At 39.9% G+C, this 22621-nt stretch overlaps 1 protein-coding gene across 1 annotated transcript in view; it reads right to left on the bottom strand.

Moving 5' to 3' along the window:
- The window catches only part of LOC149264966 (uncharacterized), a 69036-nt gene extending 48380 nt beyond the window's left edge, over positions 1 to 20656 (bottom strand). Inside the window, exon 1 of the mRNA XM_089429044.1 lies at positions 19808 to 20656. Within this exon, the coding sequence (XP_089285170.1) occupies positions 19808 to 19959 (152 nt within the window). The 5' untranslated portion in view covers positions 19960 to 20656. The remainder of the gene's footprint in view (positions 1 to 19807) is intronic.
- Positions 20657 to 22621: the final 1965 nt, after the last annotated feature.

The raw sequence follows: 22621 nt of genomic DNA, 5'->3' as shown, positions 1-22621 counted from the left end.
GTATTACAATCATTTAAAGAAAAAACATGGCTTTGTTTTTGGCCATGTGATAAGAAGCTCCAGAATCAATGAGCCACTCATGAGAATGACAAAAAGAAGATACATTTAGTGCATAGCCTGACCGAGATGCTTGACAACCACATGCAGAAAGTGTTATTCCCAAAGATGAAGTTGAAGTTGAAGAGTGCTCCAAATGGATGTTATGCTTCTTCATTGCTGCTTCCAAGGCTTCCATCTTCTTAAAGCATTTGGATTCAAAGTGGCCATCTCGATTACAAAAGTGGCAATGTCTATTAGTTTTCTTCCCTTTATTTTTATTTGCCTAATCGTTTTGTTGAAATGATTTTTCATTTTGAGACTGAAATTGCTTAGAACCCTTGTTTGGTTTAGGACCATTCTTTTTAGGATACGACTTCTTAAGATTCTTTGAATTTGGTTGCTACTGAGCGGTTAAGGCTTTCTTAGAAGAGTTTCCAAGATTAAGAAAACCAAGATGTAAGAGTTTTTCTTGTTCTCTTATTAAAGAATCACAGAAGGCATCAAAGGAAGGGGACTTGTAATCTTGTCCTCGAGAAATGAAGGCTTCTCTTGTAGAATGGAAGGTGGAAACAAACACAGAGTAGGCTGGTCCCAACTTAGTAAAAATGGAATAGATAACGTTACCATCTTTTTTCTTAACCTTAACACCTTCCAAGAGAAGTCTAAGAGTCTTGAACTTGGACAAAAAATCTTCAATGGAAGAAAAATTATTGGGGTCCAATGTAAGCAACTCATTTTCGAGTTGATGGGCTCCAAGTTCATTTTTAATTCCAAAAACTTTAGTGATCTGTTTCATTGCTTCATTAGGAGTATCAAGTTCTGTGATATCGAACCTAAGGTCTAGAGAAATAGACATCCCTATCAACCCACGTGCTTGATCTTGCCTATTTTCACATTTGGCTACCTTATCTTCATCTTTCAGTTTGGTTGCTTGGCCTGAGGCTATTCTGTAAAGACCTTTACTTCTTAGTAAATCCACAATGTAGGACCACCATTGGTAGTAGTTGATGCTATCAAGAATAACTTGGCATGGACTTTCCATTTTAACAGAAACTGAAGCTATAGACATTGAAACTAAGTGTTCCAATGGAAAGATCTCGAAAAATTAGGCTGATTCAAAAAAAACGACTTCCAAATGAAGAAGTTATGGCTTTTTGAATAAAAGTTGTTGAAGATGTCGACGAAGTGCAAGAATGTGCAAAAATGAATGATAATGTTATATTTAAAAAAAAAATCAGCCCCCTTTCCAAACTTAATATAATTAGCTCAACAAAAAAAAGACTTGAACTCAAGACCTCTACTCTCATAAAGTAGTTTTTGACCAAGTGAGCTAGATTAAAAGGTTAGTAATTTTTGGAAAAGAGGAAGAGGTTTTTTTTAGTCACTGAAGCTTTGGGATGCGTGCTTACTTGAGAAAGCTCTTTTTTGCCTACAAAACAAAAAACACAAAACCCAACATGGACATACAAAAAAAACAAACCTTACAGCTTGAAGTTAGCTTTAGCCAAAAACTAAATATTTTCCTCAATGTTTCTGATTTTCCGAGATCACACTAAGGCGCGGCGGAAAAAAGCATACGCATGAGAAAAATCCTTCCTTTTTGTTTCTGATTTGCCCAGATCGCACAGAGTCGCGAGGCAAAGAGCATATGCAAAAATGAAAGGTAAAGATCCGGTAATTAAAAAAAAGAGCTAACTAAACCAAAATAAACAAAGAGAAAATAACTAAAAATTGCAAATAAACATTATATACCTCCAAATCTTAAAAATGATGTAGCTAGGGCTACCGGAAACCTTTTTGCATCAAACGAAAGGGGTTCCTCACTGGAACAAATGCTCCTAACACAATAGAGCAGTCATCTCGGCCCGAAAGCAGTCAGTAACAGTAGATCTAGGAAATGACAGTCGGATGCAGCTCTACCGGCATCAGATTTGGATCACCAACGGATGCGGCTTTCAAATAGCTCTGATACCATGTAAGAATTTACAGGGTAAGTTCCTCAGATAGAACACCAAACGACACCGCTCAAACAAATCACAGATCAATACACCAGTATTGTTGACGTGGTTAAAACCCTCAAAAAGGGAAACAGTCCACAGCCTGAGCCAACGCAGCCACTTCAGGCAATTTATTAATAAAAGAATGAAAATTTACATAAGCTTCTTTCACGAACAGTTAACCTACAAGTGACCCTCCATGCTCTTTAAATAGAGATCATGGACCAATCGGGTGTTAAACCACGGATCAAGTGTCGGTAATACCGAGGAGAGAATGAACCGTCGGATCACTTCATGTATAGAACATATCGTGACTGTCGAATTGTAAGTTACAAAAGTACATAATAAAGAAACACACCTTACCTAACTCTACACTAGACCAAGTTATACTTAACTATTTCCTATGTGTAAGAATATCCTAACAGTCAAGGTCAAATTTTACCCCTAGGTGATTTTGCTCCTATTACATGGCCCATACATTGAAGGAAATGCTATAATAGAGAAATTATACAATATTAAGCAGTAAATGCATGCAGCAATTATGCCCTAGAATAGAGAAAATCCCAGTCCAACATATACGACAAAAGTAAACAAGAATAGCATCAAATGCACGTACTTACATGTAATTGAGTATATCCATCCATTCACAATTGACAATAAAGAAGCTCCAAGATAAGATAGACCAATATCCATACATCAAAACTCATCCATAAATCTCCAATTCATCCTTAGAAAAAGTGCGAAAATCTCAAGAGAGATAAGAGATCCAAACCAAAGTGATGATGAGAAATGAACTCATCTCACTCCTATTTATACACAACTTAGGAGTTCGAATTAGCCTCCTTGGCCTACATAAGCCCCAAAAATAAAATAATGTGCTAATAATACAACTTTTGGTGACAAACCCACCAAACTAGCTCATAAATGAAAACGTAAGCCTCTCAAGAGGTCAAATAATAATCTATGGATGTCGTAGGGCCATCTAAGAGGCCTAATGAGGTCCATAAATGCCACAATGAAGAATAGGACCCTCAAAAATAGTGGGCAAGGGGTTGGCCCCTTGTAATAACTTGTGCAGCTACAAATGACATGTGGGGGCACACAAGTGTCCTCATGGGTCTCCAAACAAATCGAAGATGCTTGTACATCGCCTGCAAGGGCTAAAATGATGGTGTAGGTGATGCCGCATCATCGTGCAAGTCCTGAATCATCTACCAAGTGTATGGTGTAGATTTGGGGCCAGCTGAGCATGATGGATCAAGTGCATCCTCCTCGTCCAATAAGTGAACCACGAACAATCTCTGAATAGTTGTGGGGATCCATGGAGTGCAATCTGATGTTGTGGAGGCCCATGGCTCTCAACGCTCACCCTACATGTGCCAATGTAACCCTCTGAAGGATTAAGACCCCGTATAGGGAGCCCAAACCCAAATGGAAACCATCTGCAATCCTGCATAAGATCCAATGTGTCCCTTAGCCTTCCAGTACAACAAGTCATTAGAGAAATATAGTAAATGAGCTTAACTAACCATGGACCACAGGTGGGGACTTCATAATGGCCTGCCCTTCCATAATGGGCTTTGGGATGTGCCATTGTCTCCTAAAGTCCAAATGGGTTTAACCAAATGCCTATTAGGTGGTTTCTACTTCTAAAGGGAATAATATAGTCAAGGTACATCCTTCAAAAGGTGGTGGCATGTGACAAATATGGTGAATGAAGTAGGGGATGAGAGGGGGCAGCCCTAGGTAACATGTTGGGGTGCAAGGGTAGTTGATAAGGGGGAAGCCCACACTTGGGTTTATAATGTATACAAGGGAGCAATCGTGGTATATGAGGTGCCCCGACCTTGATTTTTCCACCCTTCTTTTTTGCTTTTTGCCTTTTTTAATGATTTTCTTTGATTGACTTCTCAAGGCTCAAGGGGTTAGAGCATGATGTGTAAGACATAGCAGTGGAATCCCCTTTTTAAGGTGGGCTAGTTTATTGCCCACCAGGGGTTGGGACAATCATGGATTCATAACGATGAAGAAGGCTCATAGAACCTGTAGGGACTCGGGGGATAGCCATGATGATGAGGTAGAGCTCATGTATTGGCTTTTGCCCACTTGCTAAAATGTTTCTTTGTACCAGCCATCTTTTGCATTTTGTGGTACTTTTCCTGTTGAATGTGGCCATATATGCTTTTAACTTTCTTTTCAGTTGCATCAACCTTTGGGCTTCATTCCAAGCCATGACCCAAGGTGTGGGCAAAGGGGAAGGGGCAAGCTAACCCTATGTGGACACAACGGAGGGATGGGGACCCAGGCGGGAAAAATGATGGAAGGGGCAATAATGGATGGAAAAAGGGTAATATAAGCGGAACCACGCAACCAAAATCAGGGTTTCTTGTGAAATACCATCATTGGAACCAAATGTTGATTTGGGGTAGCATCGGATGTACTGTAGCATCGGATGTGCTCTAGCCATGAAAATTGGTGGAGAGGCTAAAGCATGTGAGATCTCCAAGACCCAGAAATCGTTTTGGAAAATTTCATCCGGATGAAGAGTTATTAAAATAATTAATATTTTTAATGAGTTCCTAAGTCTCAACTTAGGAAAATAAAAATATTAATGGATATTAATAAAGATAAGGATGAGAAGCTTCTAAAAAATAAAATCAAGTCTATTTTAATCTTAGTCGTTGATTAGGGACTTAATCTCGACCGTTGATTCATCAACAGGAAAAGTATAAGAGAAGACTTGAGGGTTAGTTGGAGATATACTAAGGGAGGCCAGTCAATTCGATTTCTGGAGTGGGGCTTGCTGAGAAATTCAAACTAGAAGACTGGTTGCAGCAAGAGGTAGCGAGTACGTAATAGAGAGGCAAGGACAGTGCCAGAGGAGCAGGGCAGAAATCAGAGAGGCAGACGCAAAGCCACTCAAAAAGACGCGAGGCAGCTAGACTGTGCAATGACTGGAGGGCCTGCGTGGGTGACACGGAGAGGCCAAGTGTTGAGGCAGAGGGTCTGGGAGCTACGCAGAGGCTAGCCGGATTAACGTTGAGCCTAGGGGAGGCGCCAAAGGATTTATCTCTGTTGGGTGAGCCAGTTTGGCACCCTAGTTGTACTCAAGAAAAGTTGATTAATAAAATTCTCCTCTGTTACACAGGTTTTCCCGCATTGGGTTTTTCTGGGGACAATTGTCCAAAAATAACTATGTTGATTTGTTTGATTCTTGTGCATGTATTTGTTTCTGTATAATGGTGTGATATCTGCAGTAGAATTTATTTTAATATTTACTGAAGAGATTTCGTAAATAACTTATTGGAAAATAAGTAGGTAAAATAAATCAATTGCTGCAGTAATAGAATTTTCACATGGTATCAGAGCAAAGAATCAGAAACAGAAAGGGAAAATCAATTATGGGTCGAGATCATGATGCAGAGGCATCTATGTCACAAGAGATAGTAATTTCGATTTCTCTATGCTAGCTTCTAGATTGGAGGAAGAAGTTGCTTGTGTAACAAGCTCTGCATCATCATATGTATGGTATATAGACAGTGGAGCCTCTTGGCATATGACAGGAATCCGGGAATGTTTCTTAGATTATCAAGAAGATAGGATAAATTTTCAGATCACCATGGGGAATAAGACAAAGTGTACTCCAGTAAGGAAGGGTACCATAGTTTTTCACATTGAAACGAGAGAGCGGTTCTGAGCTACCAATGTTGTGCATGTGCCAGGATTGGGGATGAACTTACTTTCCGTATCACAACTTCAAAGCAAGAGCTATGATGTTTTCTTCATTAAGGAGAAAGTATACGTCAAACACCTAAGTTGGAAAAAAAAAGTGTAGATCGGAATCAGAAGTAACAAGTTATACAGGTTACAGCTAGAATCACCAATGGCACTAATAGGCAATAATGGAGACAAGGATTTGAATGAACTATGGCATGGAAGAATGGGACATTTGCACCATGGGGCTCTGAGAATTCTCAGGAACACTGTACCAGAGTTCCAGATCTTAGTATCAGAACGAGATGATGTATGCAGAGGATGTGCTCCAGGCAAGTATGCCAAAGCAACATTTCCTATAAGTAAAATCAAGGCCAAGAGAGTACTAGGATTGATACACTCAAATATTTGCGAACTAATGTCCACTAAAGCTCTTAGTGGTGTCGCATACTTCATCACTTTCATTGATGACCACTCCAGGAAAACTTGGATTTATTTTCTGAAAACCAAGGACGAGGTTTTTTGTCGATTCAAAGAGTTCAAGGCTCTGGTGGAGAATCTAACAGGGAAGAAAATAAAAGTTTTGCGCTCAGACAATGGTGGAGAATATGTCGATAAGGACTTCACCGATTTTTGCGCTAGGGAGGGCATCAGAAGAGAGTGGACAGCTCCTTACAATCCGGAGCAAAATGGAGTAGCAGAAAGGAAGAACAAGACTATTGTGGAAGCAGCTAGGGCCATGATGTATGATTAGGATATGCCAAAATTCCTGTGGGCAGAAGCATGCAGCACGACAGTCTATGTCCAGAATAGAACTCCTCATAGGGCATTGGGCAAGATTACTCCAGAGAAAGTCTTCACCGGGAAGACACCTGAAGTCAACCATTTCAGGATATTTGGGAGTTTAGCATATTGTCGTATACCCGAGGAGAAGAGGAAGAAGTTAGATCAAACTGCAGAGAAAGGATATATAGTGGGATATAGCAAGAACGCTAAGGCATATAGAATCTATCTTCCAAGGAGCAGGAAGGTAGTAATTCTACGAGATGTGAAGTTCATGGAAGATAGGGCTTTCAAAAAATCTCGAGCAATGCCTTCCGAGGAGCAGTCAAAAGATAATTCATTGGTCAAACCACTTCAACTAGCGGAATCCAAGAATTCTCCTTCAGAACAAGAAGAATCACAATAAGAGGAGGAGCTAACAAATGCACTTGCTACCAGAGGCAGAACGAGTCGGCAACTTCGACAAGTTCTACGGGATGCAAAAGATTTCATCGGTGCACCAAGAAACAATAAAAGGGAGCGAAGATAACCAGATAGATATCAGGCCTTAGTAGCTCAAGATGGGGAGCCTTCCAGTTTTCAGTAGGTCGCTCAACATCAAGTTTGGATGGATGCAATGGTAGAGGAATACCGCTCTATAATGGTGAACGATGTCTGAGAAGTAGTACCTAGGCCTCAGAATCGATCAGTGGTAGGTTCAAGATGGATCTACAAGACTAAATACGCTGCAGATGGCAATGTGGAAAAATACAAAGCCAGGTTTGTGGCAAAGGGGTATGCTCAAAAGGAAGGAATAGACTACGAAGAGACCTTCGCCCCAGTAGCTAGGTATACATCTATTAGAACCGTGATATCTCTTGCAGCACAGATGGGATGGAAGATTCATCAGATGGATGTCAAAACGGCATTCTTGAACGGAGTGATAGAAGAGGAAGTATACATTGAACAATCATAAGGCTTTGAGACAAATGAGAAGAATTTTCATGTATCCAGATTGAAGAAAGCCTTGTATGGGCTCAAACAAGCACCTAGAGCATGGTATAAATCTAGCTAGGTATACATCTATTAGAACCGTGACATCTCTTGCAGCACAGATGGGATGGAAGATTCATCAGATGGATGTCAAAACGGCATTCTTGAACGGAGTGATAGAAGAGGGTATACATTGAACAATCATAAGTCTTTGAGACAAATGAGAAGAATTCTCATGTATGCAGATTGAAGAAAGCCTTGCATGGGCTCAAACAGGCACCTAGAGCATGGTATGGTTGAATTGATGGCTACTTGCAAAAGATGGGGTTCGTCAAGAGTGACACAAATCCAAATCTCTATTATCTAGTTGTAGAGAATGAGCCTCTAATCCTAGTATTATATGTGGATGATCTCTTCCTGACAGGATCATCCAGGCTCATCGAGGACTGCAAGAAGAATCTAGCCACAGAGTTCAACATGAAGGATTTGGGACAGATGCATTATTTCCTGGGGTTGGAAGTTTGGCAACAGAAGGGGAAGATCTTCCTTGGACAAGGGAGATATGCTACAGAAATTCTGAAGAGATTCAGGATGCAAGACTGTAGGCCTATGGCTACTCCAATGATCACCAACTGGAAGAAAATTGATGCATCAAAAGACAAGGATGTCGATCCCACCTTATACAGGCAGCTCATAGGGTTCCTAATGTATCTGGTCAATACCAGGCCAAACATTTGTTACGTTGTCAACACCCTCAATCAGTGCATGGTGGAACTGAAGAGGGCGCACTAGGCAACAGCCAAACATGTTCTCAGATATATACATGGAACAATCGATTATGGACTCTTGTACACCAAAAGAAATGATATCAGACTGAGTGGATTTACTGATGCAGATTGGGTTGGAAGTTGAGTAGATCGGAAAAGTACCTTTGGGTACTGTTTCAACATTGGATCGAGGATGACCTCCTGGTGCAGTAGGAAACAGAAATCCGTAGCTCTGAGCTCAGTCGAAGTAGAATATATGGCCGCTAGCACAGCTTCGTGCGAAGCCATATAGCTTAGAAAATTGCTTGTAAACCTGTTCAGAAGAAGGATGGAAGCAACCAGGATCATGTGTGATAATCGAAGTTGCATCAAGCGAATCCAATATTTCATGATCAATCAAAGCACACTGATATTCGTTGTCACATTGTCAGAGACTGTGTCCAACGAGGAGTTGTACAGTTGAGTTAACTCCTACAGGAGAACAGGTGGCGGACATCCTTACTAAGGCCCTTGGAAGAACCAAGTTCACTTATTTTAGTGAGAAGATGGGGATGGTAAAGAATCCATTTCAGTAACAGAAATTGATAAGTATCAGGTGTTGCAGTTCTATGAACAGCATGATGCAGCGTTTGAGAGAGAGTTGCAGTGCAAATGCAGTGTTGGGAAGAAGGACCAGCAGCAGCACAAATGCAGAGGGAGCTACAGTACAAATATAGCAGTGGCAGTGGTAGAGTCATGGGCAACAGTACAAGAAGCAGCAGTGCAGAGGATGTTAGGCAACAGGCCAAGCATCAGCACAGGTACTAGTGCAGGATGATCAGGGTGATGTTCAGTGGTGGAGGATTACTAGAGTACATTCCTCGCTAAGAGGGAGTGTTGATTTGGGGTAGCATTCGATGTGCTCTAGCCATGAAAATTGGTGGAGAGGCTAAAGCACATGAGATCTCCAAGACCCATAAATAGTTTTGGAAAATTTCATCCGGATGAAAAGTTATTAAAATAATTAATATTTCTAATGAGTTCCTAAGTCTCAACTTGGGAAAATAAAAATGTTAATAGATATTAATAAAGATAAGGATGAGAAGCTTCTAAAAGATAAGGATCGAGTCCATTTTAATCTTAGTCGTTGATTAGGAACTTCATCTCGGCCGTTGATTCATCAACAGGAAAACTATAAGAGAAGACTTGAAGGTCAGTTGGAGATACACTGAGGGAGACCAGTCAGTTCGATTTCTAGAGCGGGGCTTGCTGAGAAATTCGAACTAGAAGACTGGATTGCAGCAAGAGGTAGCGAGTACGTAACAGAGAGGCAGGGACAGTGCCGAAGGACCAACGCAGAGATCAGAGAGGCAGACACAGAGGCAACTGGACTGCGTAGTGACTGGAGGGTCTGTGTGGGTGACGCAGAGAAGCCAAGTGTTGACGCAATGAGGCAAAGTGATGACGCAGAGGATCTGGGAGTTGCGCAGAGGCTAGCTGGACTGACAATGAGCCTAGGGCAAGCATCGGAGGATTTATCTCTGTTGGGTGAGCTAGTTTGGCACCCTACTTGTACTCAAGAAAAGTTGATTAATAAAATCCTCATCTGCTACACTGGTTTTCCCGCATTGGGTTTTTTCCAGGGACAATTGTCTAAAAATAACTGTGTTGATGTGTTTGATTCTTGTGCATGTATTTGTTTCTGTATAATGGTGTGATATTTGCAGTAGAATTTATTTTAATATTTACTGAAGGGATTTCATAAATAACTTATTGGAAAATATGTAGGTAAAATAAATCAGTCGCTGCAGTAATAGAATTTTCACACCAAAAGGTCAGTGAAAGAGATTCCATGGGACTAAAATCCAAAGTTAATACCAGAAGGGGTCTAGGGGGCAAGAGCACAGACCTAGCCCATTCTTTTTGTTGAATCCGCCCACTAATCCATGCCCATAAGTGTCCATGATAAGCAAACTACAATACTCAACTTCCAAATGACAAGGCATACCTTTAGGTTCGGGAGGCCCACCTTCAAACATACGATCATGGCAGATGGACGAGGGACCACATGGTTGGCTCGAGTGGCGGAGAAAATGGCACAATGAGCTAGCTGGTGGCTACAAGGGGTTGTTGGCTGTCGGCTAAAGACCATCTTGGAGAAAAAAATTCTCCTAGGGATATTACCCACAAAATCGTGGCTAAAACAACTAGATGAAGTTTGTCCTGTACGGCGCTATAGAATCAACTTGTACAGCCCAGCAAAATCAACCTATACATCCCAACCAAAATCAGTCTGTGTGGCCCAACCAAAATCAGCTTGTTCGGCCCTGGCAATTCGGCCTAGTTAAGCCTTATCAAATAGGCCCAATTCCACCCTACTAATTCACATTATTCAACCTTGTAAATTCAACCTATACAACCCTAAGGAATTTCAAGCTGTATGCTCAAATAAATTTAGCCTCCTTGCTTGATTACTCGTTGCCCCTGAGACTTGACATGTTCGATGCTCTCTCTTGCTATCAGTTCAATCCCCTGCTTCAGTTGAATGCCCAATCACTTGTGCCAATAAATCTTTCTCTCCAACAGCGTATACTCCTCTTTATAATTTTCTGACCTAATCTCCAAAGTGATGAGGGTTGAAATTACATCTCGATACTTGACATCTACAGCCACAATATAATCTTTCATTGGCCTTTTTAACTTTATGAAAAACTGGCCAATAAAGTCAAAAATTAAATTAATGACTTTATGCCTAAGGTCCAAACTTAGGAAATAATTAAACAATTTCTATAAGAGAAACTTTTGATGTTTATTGCATGTCACGGCACTTAACCAATATAGAATCACCTTCCAAGCAACAGTTTCAACACTCCTTCTTAGTGAGGAAGGTGTTCTACACCACCCCCATCTTATCTTTGAAGAATACAAATTTTCCCTTCATCAAAGCCTTGGTCAGGATGTTCGCTCCCTGCTCATCCGTAGGTACATAATGTAGCTTTATTGTCCCCTTTTGTGCACAATCTCAAATGAAGTGGTATCTAATCTTAATGTGTTAAGCAACCAACTTTTGCTTCCTACTAAACCAAGAAATTGCTCCTGATCCCAAGCTGAAATAGCACCTAGAAGTGTTTTTTTTGTCACTTGTATTGCCTGCCCAGTCAGCATCAGTATACCCCTCCAACTTCACTCCATCCATCTGGGTATATCTCAACCCATACTCAATTATGCCTCAAAGGTACCTCAACACATGCTTTGCAACCACCTAGTGAACAGATTTTGGCTCTACCATGAATTGACTGAGTGTATTAACTACAAAGAAAATATTTGGTCTGGTGTTGAGTCTTGACCAAATACATGAAAGAACCAATCAGTTGTCTATATAATGTAGGGCCTATTGCCACAAAATCCAACTGGCCTTGGAGAGGGGTACCCTACAAGGTTATCACTAGACTAAGTGACAACAATGGGGTGATGGCCCATTGTCACCACAGCCAAAACCCCTTGCTCTTTATGGATTTTCACCAATGGGAGGAGTCTCGATATGTATATAGGTCACCTAATAGGTATTCTAAGCTTAAAGGTGCAAGGTGACAAGGAGGCCTCCAAGGGAAAGACACAATTTAGGCACAAGGCTCCAAGAGGAGGCAATTCGCTTTCCTTGAAAAAGGCCAAATTAGGGCAACACAAGACCTAGGGTTTGATTGATAGTTTGAGAGTTAAAATGACCAAAGGTCTAGGTTTCCTACAATGCATTCCAACAAGGTTAAGGCACATGAAACCCTCAAGAATCCCCCAAGTTGAAGCTATAACCAAACTAGGGTTTACCCTAGGGAAAACAACTAGGCAAGAGAAATTATGGACGAAAATGGAATCAATGCCCACGAAAGGGGAATGATTTTATGGCAACCAGTCAACCCTCAATGTTTGGACTTTCCAAGACCCAAAATTCCCTCTTCTTGTTTGTCAAATCGCATTAAGCCCTAGTTGGAAGCTTGGCCTTAAGAGGGCCAAATTAGGTAAGAGAGAGATAGAGTAAAATTTATGGACCAAAATTGACTTGATCACTAACAAATGATGGCCAATGCTTAGTCCTAGGATTGATGGAGTCTATGGATTCTTTAGGTTGGCTAAAACTTGCAAAGGATTAAGGATATTTTGGTGCCCTAGCATCAAAACCCTAACTATTAACTTTGTGAGGGACCAAAATTCACTTGGCAAAGCTAATGCAAGATCACCAAGGGGATCGCCATTCACATATCATACAATAAGTAATACATGCAATAATATGACCTAGCTTCCATAAAATTGATATTCAACAAAATTAGGGCACAATATTTAACCTAGATCACCAATTTATTCCATACATTAGACATGAAATCAAAAATTTTCAGTAAAAGAAAACTTCCAAGACTATGCATGTATAACCCAATCATTGATCCAAGGCAAGTTCTCCAAAGACAAGAACATAGCTCCAAGACAAGATTTGCTCCATAGATCACCTCTCTCCAATAGGAAAAGAGGTCGAAATTCTCAAATAGAGAGGTTGAATTCAAAAGTGATGATGATGAGAAATGAAATAGTCATCTCCTCTATTTATATGAGGATAAGTCTCTAATTAGCCTAAGAGCCCTCGAAAGACAAGTAAAATCACAATAGAACCTTGTGTTACAAGTCAACCCAACTAGCCTAGACATAAAATCTCATGAATCCCACATGTGTGAGCCATGAGGCCTCATGAGGCTGGCGTCATCCATGAAATGAACTCCAAGTGGCAAGAGTTGAGGCTTTTTAGTGCCAAGTGTGGTGTAGAAACCTCTAAAAATCATCATCTGAGTGTTGGTGCTCAAATCTCCATCAATATCCCTCTATGGTCCCCAAAATCCACTTAGGGTGCCAAAAGGTGGTCTCTCAAGGCTCCCACTGCTCAAATGCCCATCTCTGCTCCAACATTGGGGGCTTTCCAAGTGCTACTAGTCCTCCCATGTCTTAGAAACATGAGACCATCCCCATTTGGGCCCTAAATCAGCGGCCAACCCTCATATGGTGCTAGGCCAACCTGGGGGCATTTTGGTCTGGGTGTATCGTGTTGAAATTTGTAGCATGGGAGGTACTCCAAGCCCTAGGGTTCGAGGGTTGGAGGTTGGAACACCACAAAAGTACTTTGTAGGCTTGGAACCCAAGCTTGGGGTTTTGCACCCATTGGTGTGGGACCAAAACAATAAGGAGAAGTTGACATGTGATTGATGGAGATGATAGAGAACCCCAAGAGGAGCAAGGGGAAATGCAAATCATCGAAATCTGAGTTGTAGAAATGAAGTTATGAATTTTTGAAGTTAAGTATGGGCAAATTGTCCAAAGAAGTCAAGTCGACCTTGATATGAGGTGACCATTCGTTGGGCTAGCGTCTAGACGTTGCCCTAGAAGAAGATATAAATAAGAGTTGTTTGGAGGTTATTTGCATCATTCAAAAAGTGTATCAACCATCAAGACAAGCTCTGAAATTGGCAGTGAATCTGAGGCAAGGGAACTAACGCAAGAAGCACGAGTTTGTGGAGAGGTATTCTCTGTTTTGAGGTGCGAATTTCTTGCAAAGAGAAGCTGCAAGTCTAAGGCATCATATGTGGTGGCTAGGAGGATTGTTTGGGCAGTTTCTCTCTTGTTTTGGAGCAAACTTCTTGCCTAATCAGGCCGCAGCAATAGAGGCATGTTTTGAGTTGTTTTGTACATGTTTTATCTAGGTCATATCCCTGTTACAAGTGACCGCAAAGTGTTGTACTAAACAGCAAGTGTTTGGAGGAGGTTGAAGGGTCGTAAGGCCTTGTGGAGAAGGCTCTCACTAGGCCGCATTCATCTCCATGACCAGTGCAGGTATACAAGGGTTAAGGAGGCTTCAAAACGTGCTGATTCTTGTGCCTTGAGGCAGCCCTAAATTGTTGTAGCGGTCCGAGATTATTTGAGAGCATTGTGGAGGTGCCAAGGTGCCTTAGAGGTGAGAGTTTGGACAAGAATTACAGTGAGTTTTGGAACAGTCGTTTAGGGTTGTTGTGTGCCCTAACCAGTCTTGTGCATGCACAGAAATCAATGACAAGAGGGCAGAAGCAGTGAGTTGCAGATGGACCCTTGTTGATGGTTGGATGCTAGTGGATGAAAGGTCTTAGAAGAGGACAGTTTGTAAAGTTTGTTAGCAGCCAAGAGGAAGGGTAAACAAAGTGATTGGATGCCTTAACAAGTGAACAGATGCTACAGCATTGTATTGGACGCCCGTGGTCCGTTGGAGGGCAGTGTGAGAGTGGACCAAGTTTGTAGAGTTGGACCAGTCTAAAGAACAACTTGTGGATGATTGTAGAGGCTTGCTTCAAGCCCCAAGAAACAAGTCTCTTGAAGGACTAAGATATTGTTAGAAGTGGCAAAAGAAGATCTCATAGGTCTGATCACCCAGGAGCAGTTTGGAGCCCTAGACATGCATTGTGGAAAAGGACATCTATAGCAGATGTTGGGCACTCCTCCATGCCCTAAGCTCATTGTTGGAGAAGCAACATTCGACATTGATAGTGGGAAGCCCTCCAGCCGTAAATGTGTCTTCATCAGGCAACACAGGAAGGCACTAGTGGGAAGAAAATCCCAAAAGAGCTAAGGAGCAGCATTGGGCAATTGGGAGTTGTTCATAAACATAGTTGTGAACACTCGACAAGAGTCTCAATATGTTCATGCGTTGAAGGAAAAATAATCAGCTAGAGAGTAGGTGAAGCCGAGTTCAGTGGCCTAATGGAGCTAGTTCACTGATAGAGGCGAATTGGAGTTATTGCAGATCGGGAGCCGAAGGACCGAGCAAATGTGTACAGGGTACGACCAAGGCAACTATGAGGAGCTCTACATCAGCTAGACAATCAAAGTACTTTGTTCAGGGTAGATTGGTTGTCAAAGGACTGACACCAAGCCCTAGTTGTTGTTATCTTGTATCAATGGATGTATGAGGGCCATTATCCCCGGTACGGGGGACCTAGACTATTGTATTATCAATTTCATTAATATAACGAAGTTAGGCAGTTGAAAAATTGTAAAAAGTTGTCTATATTTGTCCACGTGTTGATTTACTGCTATTCATTCTTTCTTTGTGTAAAGTAGTCTTATTGTGATACTTGGTTTGGTAGCGTCAGTGATTTTAAGATTTTATCCTAAACACCAGTATCATGGAAAAACAACATGGAATCAGAGCTACTTTGAAGGGCCAGTGAATCAAAGTGTGCATAGCAAAGCCAACTCAGAGGAAGTTGTGGTTGTCTAGATCATGGAGCAGAGGGTTCCGCTGAAGACATGGAGATGTGGTCCGGATTGGCTTGGCAACAAGATTGGTTGGGAGTTCTAGTGGATTGGTGGTGAGCCTGGTGAACAACAGTTTGTTGTAGTGCACGTGGTTGATCATAGACTTCATGTGACTTGCCATGGATCATTGGGACAGCTCAAGGATTGTTTTGGCATGGACAAGATTGGTTTAATCGAGATGGTTGCATGTGATGGACTGCAGATTGGCAGGCTAGTTTCTTCATTGGATCGTAATGTTTCTTCATGTTGGATCGTGAGAAAGGAGGGATGTGCACAAGTTGTGTTTGATCCAAGAGGATGAGTTCTTGCTGTACTATGTTGCGGTGATGAAAACCCATGTTCGGCTGCAACTCGGACTGACCTTGTAGGACACGAGATCAGTGCAAGTTGAGCCAGTGGAGATCGTGTACACTCAGTCTTATAACTACTTAATGATATCAAATGAATGATATGTGAAATTAATGTTAACTCAATCATTGGAAGTAGTTATTTGTGCAAGAAAATTGTTTCTAGTTTGTACCCTAGAAATCTCAACACATACATGATAGAATCAAATTGAAACATTGGAAACCCACAAATCTTGACATCCTGAAAACTATTAAGTCTACAAGATTTTGAGAGGGATCTAAAATTCTACTTTCTCCATATGAAATCCAATGAGGTTGGAACCACTCAAACATCTTGAAACAATTAATGGTAATGTTAAAAATTTAAGTAAAAGGATGAAAATCTAAGAATTTATCATTACCATTAATTACAAGGAATTAGTCGCAGTTGGAATCCCTTCTAACACTGCTTAATCACCCTTAGTTGCACTCCAAAACCTCTAAAATCTCCAAATCTATCATTGAAATGCTTGAGAATGAGAAAAAAAATCAATTTTAAGAAGCCACAGTCCACTTTTTCACCAGACAGATGTTTGAATTTCGGGACACGATTAGGGCACGTGTCAAACGTGTTTGGCATGGGTCCTATGAACAAGACAAGTGCCCGACACATGTCATGCTCATGTCACATTTGATATGTTAAATACATGACACGAGAGGTAATGACGTGTCCGGTAAGTTAGGTTTTTGAGATATATTTTTAATCATGTTGGCATGTTATTTTCATTTCTATCATACGTGTTTAATAACATATTGAATTTTATTGCATATGTTTTTTAATTTTCAAATTTTGTAGTATGTTGAACTTAATGCCAGATTTTATTACCAAAATTTTCACTATAAATTTTTTGTCGAACTTCAAGATTGTTGAACTTGAACTAGGTGACTTAGATCTAGCCCGTGAATCCTTTTCTCCTCCCAATATAACAAAAGTCAAACCACCTTTCATGTCACCCTCCCATTCAACCATGTTTAAATGATCAAGAAACACCCACTCCACATCTAAAAGAGAATTTGAGGGCAAATCCCATAAGCACACATGATCAACGGGAAAAAATGGAGCATAAATGGCACCAAACCAATCATCTGATCAAAAAGCTTGCAAGTGATCCATCCACACACAACTATTATCCAAGTCCATACACAAAGACACAGACGTTGAACCCAACCAATGGACACGCGTAGGATCAGCGCCTTCCAAAAGCCTACTAGTGATTAGTGGATCCAAAAGGATCCACGCCAACAAAACAAGATTCTCACACGAAGGCCAGAGATTAAAAAATTCAACCTCTTGTAAACATAATACATTCAATTTGTAGCCAAAACAAGATCCCTAATTAAAACCACCTCCTCATGTTCCAATAATAAAGACAGCAACACCCTAAAACAATGCATACTCAAACCAGTAACTTAAATGCATTGAAAATCAACAGCTTGTTGACACTACTCTAATTACATTATAAGATATAATGTTTTTTGTCTCCATCCCCTTTCAACACTTTGGAGGGCATGTAATACTTTTCCTCCCATTATTGAAGCATTTTTCTTTCCCCGCTCTATTGAATCTTCCATTCTTCTCGATCACTATTGAAAAAAGGTCAACTCTCTACCACTTGGGTTGTGGTTGGGTGCAATGTGTCCTTTTTGTTGTCTTTGAAGGGGGGAAGAAAGAGGTTCATTTTGAGTTTCCATTGAAACTGCTCAAGATATTTTTTTTTCCTTTCTAGCAGAATTTGTAATGTTAGATTGACTAGGCTTATACATCTCCCTATGAGGGGAATCTATCACATGATGATACAAAGCCTGGCATGCAAAGCAGATGTAATTTTTAAAGCTAAGTTGTTAACACAACCTGAAAAGCATTGCCAACCATTCATACAGCCCTCGTTCAGTATGCTTTTTCCCTCAAATTTGAGTTTAATGCTGACTGAATATTAAATCTAGCTTGGTAAAATACTCTGCACCTTGGAGCTGATCAATTAATTCAGGAGCAGGGGATCTTTGTTCATAACAATGTACTTGCTCCATGCAGGGCAGTCCATATCCATCCACCATGTTTCATCTTCCTTTGGCACTGAGATAACAAGCAATCCACAATGCACATGGAGAGGTACTCGGTTTAATTGACCTTTGTACTGAAAACTCCTGCACTTGACTTTTAATCTCTTTACTCTACAAAAGCAAAGTTCTGCACAATCCCTTGTTTGGAAGTGCTAAATTTGATGGCAAAGCTGTCATGTTGAATGCTCTGTCAGATGGAAATCCAATAAAGTCGAAGAAAACATCTCTCAAAAACAACCCACAAATGTGCTTTAGAAGATGAGGATTGCAAAAGACCATATGGAAAATAGAGCATTGCCATAGTGGAAGGTACATACCTAGAACTTGACAGCCAACAATCAACAGGCCATCAACAACTGGTATTTGTTAAAGAAGATTATGGTCTACCCTCTTGTGTAAAAAAAAAAGGTGATAAAACAATGGCGTCATCTTCGATAGGCAACATTGTTAACTGTACAACAATACTTTGAATAGTCTAATGGCATTCATTGTGCTCAAAGCTTAAGATTGAGGTGAAATTTTCCCGTTAAAATCTGTTGGACAACCCTTAGATCGCATCCAAGGCAAGAAGGATTTTTAATTTTCTAGACGTTACCGATTTAGATCAAGCATTCCACTTTGCATTGAAGATTCAAATTAAGCATTTCTATAAAAGTTGTTGGATGGTGCTAGAACAGAAGTTCCATTGTGGCTAAAGCAAGTAGTTTGTTCGAAATTTGAATTGCATCAATTTACTTGAGCACATGCATCAATACTAATTCTTGGTGCTGAAAAAGATCATGATTTGCCGCATCGGAATATTCAGGGGAATATTTCACTGAAATTTGTAATTTACTAATAGATTTTGAAACAATAGAGATGAAAGATCACCAAACAAAACTTGGTCCTGTACATGCAAGATGCAAGTGCTTCTTTATAGAAAAAGATTATCTTTTATGCTGTAATATTTCTACTAGTTTTTACTTCTCATGCTTTGTCAGCTTAGCTTCGTTCTTAGATCTGATCATTTAGAATCTCGTAATTTCCAAATTTATCTTCAACCTTGGATTTTTTATTTCGAGTTGGCCAAGCATAGGGCTCAGACATAACTCTATGCTTATTAGGCACCCACATTCTCAGTGTTCCTTGGGAGATCCACACGGTTGTTTGGAGGTCCACACTGGCTGATATGGTTATGATGTGTGCTCATTAGCATTACAACTATCTCATTTTTTTAGATCGTTGCGTCAGGCACAGCACAAAGCTCTGAACATCCTGAATACTGTCAAATTTTCAAACACGGCCAAAAAAATGGAAAGACAACAACAATCAGTTAAGTTGGTGTCTATATGAGCATGTTGCTTGTAGTGATAATTGTCATAATTGTTTGAAGGAGAACTCTGTAGTGATTAAGTTAAATAATGTCACCTTGACTACAAGGCAACAACTGAAGGACATGCAAGACACCGACAAGAGCATCATACTCACATTTAATGGGGGTTTCAGTCTTTTGGTAGTCATGAGATCACGTTTCCCTTGTATGTCATGGGTTCTCTTACACATACCCCGATTAAAGCCGGTATTTAAAGGGGATATGAACTAAACGCATAAACGATTTTCTAGAATAATATTAAAGCACCAAAGAGAATTCGAGACCTTGACCTTCAAAATGCCTAAAAAATAAACTGGATTGGAACGCATTAACGTTTTTCTAGGATATTATTAAACCACCAAACAGAATTCGAGATTTTAACCTTCAAAATGCTCAAAAAATAAACTGGATTGGAAAAAAGAGTAGCTAGCTTACTTAGAGACAGCATTGGACTCTTCCTCGAGCCAGGTGCGTATTTGGCGCATATTGCGTTTGAAGATATTGGCGGACTGCTTCACGTCGCTCCTGAGGAGGAGGACTACAGCACCCACTCCCAACACTGTCACGATGAAGTTCGTTATGGCCATCCTTGGTCTGTCTATGTAAATTATCTCTGGATTACTGTAATTGATCGAAGAAAAAATGAGTAGAAAATACAACAGTTAAGGGCCTCAAATGGGTCGATCTCGGATTTTGCCGACGATATATCTAGTCACTGCAATTTCGAAGATATCTTCGATCATTTACACCCTTAACCTCCCTTTCTTTCCTGGTTGCAACTACGGGTTTGCATTTTTGTTTTACAATCGAAACCTGTGTCACCGCATTCCACGCATTTTTTTCTTGAAAATCGAAATTCGTCGAATCTCAAGGTTTTTCGAACTAATTCGGTCCCAATTCGATGAATTCAAATCAAACCCTAGCCCGCTCTCAAACTCGAACAACAAGCTGAATAAAGTTGTCTTTATCTGCGCAGCTTCGTTGAAATTTGACCTTGCAAATGTGATTCAACAGACTATAAAAATAAAAACCTGGCCGCCCACTCCTTGTGGTTTCGTTTGCCAAGGCTCGAGCCCGTTGCCACCCGATGCCAGATTTGTTCCTCCGCGATGCACGCCAACTCCAGAGCCCAGACCTGGTTTTCTTCCTTCGGTCGATGCCGATTTTATTCCACTAATGGCGATGCCCTTGCCTGTGTCCTGCTCAATCCTCCCCAAGGACGGTTTAGTGGGTTTAAAAAAAAAATATTGGATTAATTCATGATTCACAGCCTCCGTTTTTTTCCAAAATTATCTAGGTGTTATAATAAACTGATATGATATTTTAAATTTTATGACATTAGAAATAGTCTATGAGATCATTAGTTTTTGTTTTTTAGTTTTTTGCAATTTAATCATAAATGATGAGCTGGCTCAACCTTCCAACAAATCCCTCGCTAAAAAGACAATGCCAAGAAACGTATGCTAACATATTCTCATAACTTTCTTAGATGTCTTTAAATGCATCACATTCCAAAATGAAATGTTTTTCCCATTCCACTGCCCCAAGACATGCAAAATGTACACACCCATTCTTCCCAATCTGCTTTAGGCCTTTTCCACCGTCCTGTTTCACATCGAAGTTGATGCGAGTTGGTCTTTAATCGAACAATAAGAACCATTACCCTCCACGGAATGCTAGCTCCAATGAACTCTTTTTGTTGTAGGTCACATGTATGGTTGAATTCCTCAATGTAGTACTTCTTCTTTCTACCCAACTCTTTTCCCCATACCCTTTTACGAAACTTCTCCATAATAAAATTCTTTAGCTCCTTATTATTTGTGGGACGGGCATTGAGGTAGATATTCCATTTTTGCATCCATGTGTAGTTTTGTTTCGTTCATGTTTTCTTTCTTTCACTGCTTGCATTGAAGATAACATTAAGTCATCTACCTACTCTCATTTGCTCAATTCTTTTTAGATATCTTATGAGTTGCACCATAGCAATTACTTCGATGGGAGTTGCCCCTGTTTCACTCAACATTATCTTATAAGGTTCTAAACTTTTTATTTTGAACTTGCTCATGATCAAGTGTTTTTGGATTTTCTCAATTTGTTTCCATTTTGAGACGGGGTGCTGCTAGCCCACAATTCACACTCATATAGCATCATTGGACAAACTAAGAGTCCAAAAAGCACTTAAATCATTTTCCAATCCCATAACTCTGGCTGTCTACATCTGTTTTGGAGAGCATGTAATGCTTTCCACCCTCCTAAAATTCTCTTCTTTTTGCAGTCCTCCCAATTGAGTTTGTTGTTGAAATCAATCCCGAGGTACTTGTACTCATTTACTTCTTCAAGAATGTTGTCTTCAAAGAAGAAAGTATGTTGGTTCTGCTTCCTTTTATTTAAAAAAATCATTATTTTGGTCTTGCTAGTATTGACTTGCATCCTCACTGCTCTACAAAAATGCTCAAGCATATAAGTGCATTTGCAATCCATGGGCTAGATTAGAAATCAATACAATATCATCAGCATATAAAAGAAGCTTTATCACAAATTCCCCCAGCCGAACACATCTCCACCTTGCAGATTTAGCCACTCTTCTGATTTATCAATATATAAACCAAAAAGAGTAGGGGATAAAGGGCAGCCTTGTTTGACTCCAATGTACCCACATTGATGGCAAGCCTCAACCCGTAGTTTAATTTTATTTTACTAAATTTATTTTATTTAATTAGTACAACCACATTAATATTTTGATATATCCGAATGTTTCATAAATATAATAAAAAAATTATTGCAATTTGAAGAATGCTTTACTAATGCACACATTTACGATGAAACATGTATAAAAAGGTTATGGTCAACTTTAACTTTGAAAAAAAAAATAAATAAATAAATAAAAATAAAATAAAAAAAATAATTACACATCTTATTGTAAATTTGACAATTTTGTTAAATAAAATTTGCTTATATATAAATAATGATGAGAAACTTACCATGGAGGAACCTATTAGAATTGGAATAATCTCAAATCCCTAAGAAATTGGTGGGTAGGGAGCCACTTGGCACGAATCTAATTTTTTAAATTTATTAAAAGTAATAGACCGTTTTGTTAAATAAAATTTGCTTATATATAAATGAATGTTATAAATAATAATGAAGAACTTATCATGGAGGAATTTATTAGAATTTGAATAATCTCAAATCCCTAGGAAATGGGTGGGTTGGGAGCCATTGGCACGAATCTAATTTTTTAAATTTATT

Source organism: Pinus tabuliformis, chromosome 6, assembly GCF_031772625.1.
Source record: "Pinus tabuliformis cultivar Carrire ecotype Pingquan chromosome 6, CPIR1, whole genome shotgun sequence".
NCBI lineage: Eukaryota > Viridiplantae > Streptophyta > Pinopsida > Pinales > Pinaceae > Pinus > Pinus tabuliformis.
This window is presented reverse-complemented; position numbering and strand designations above follow the sequence as displayed.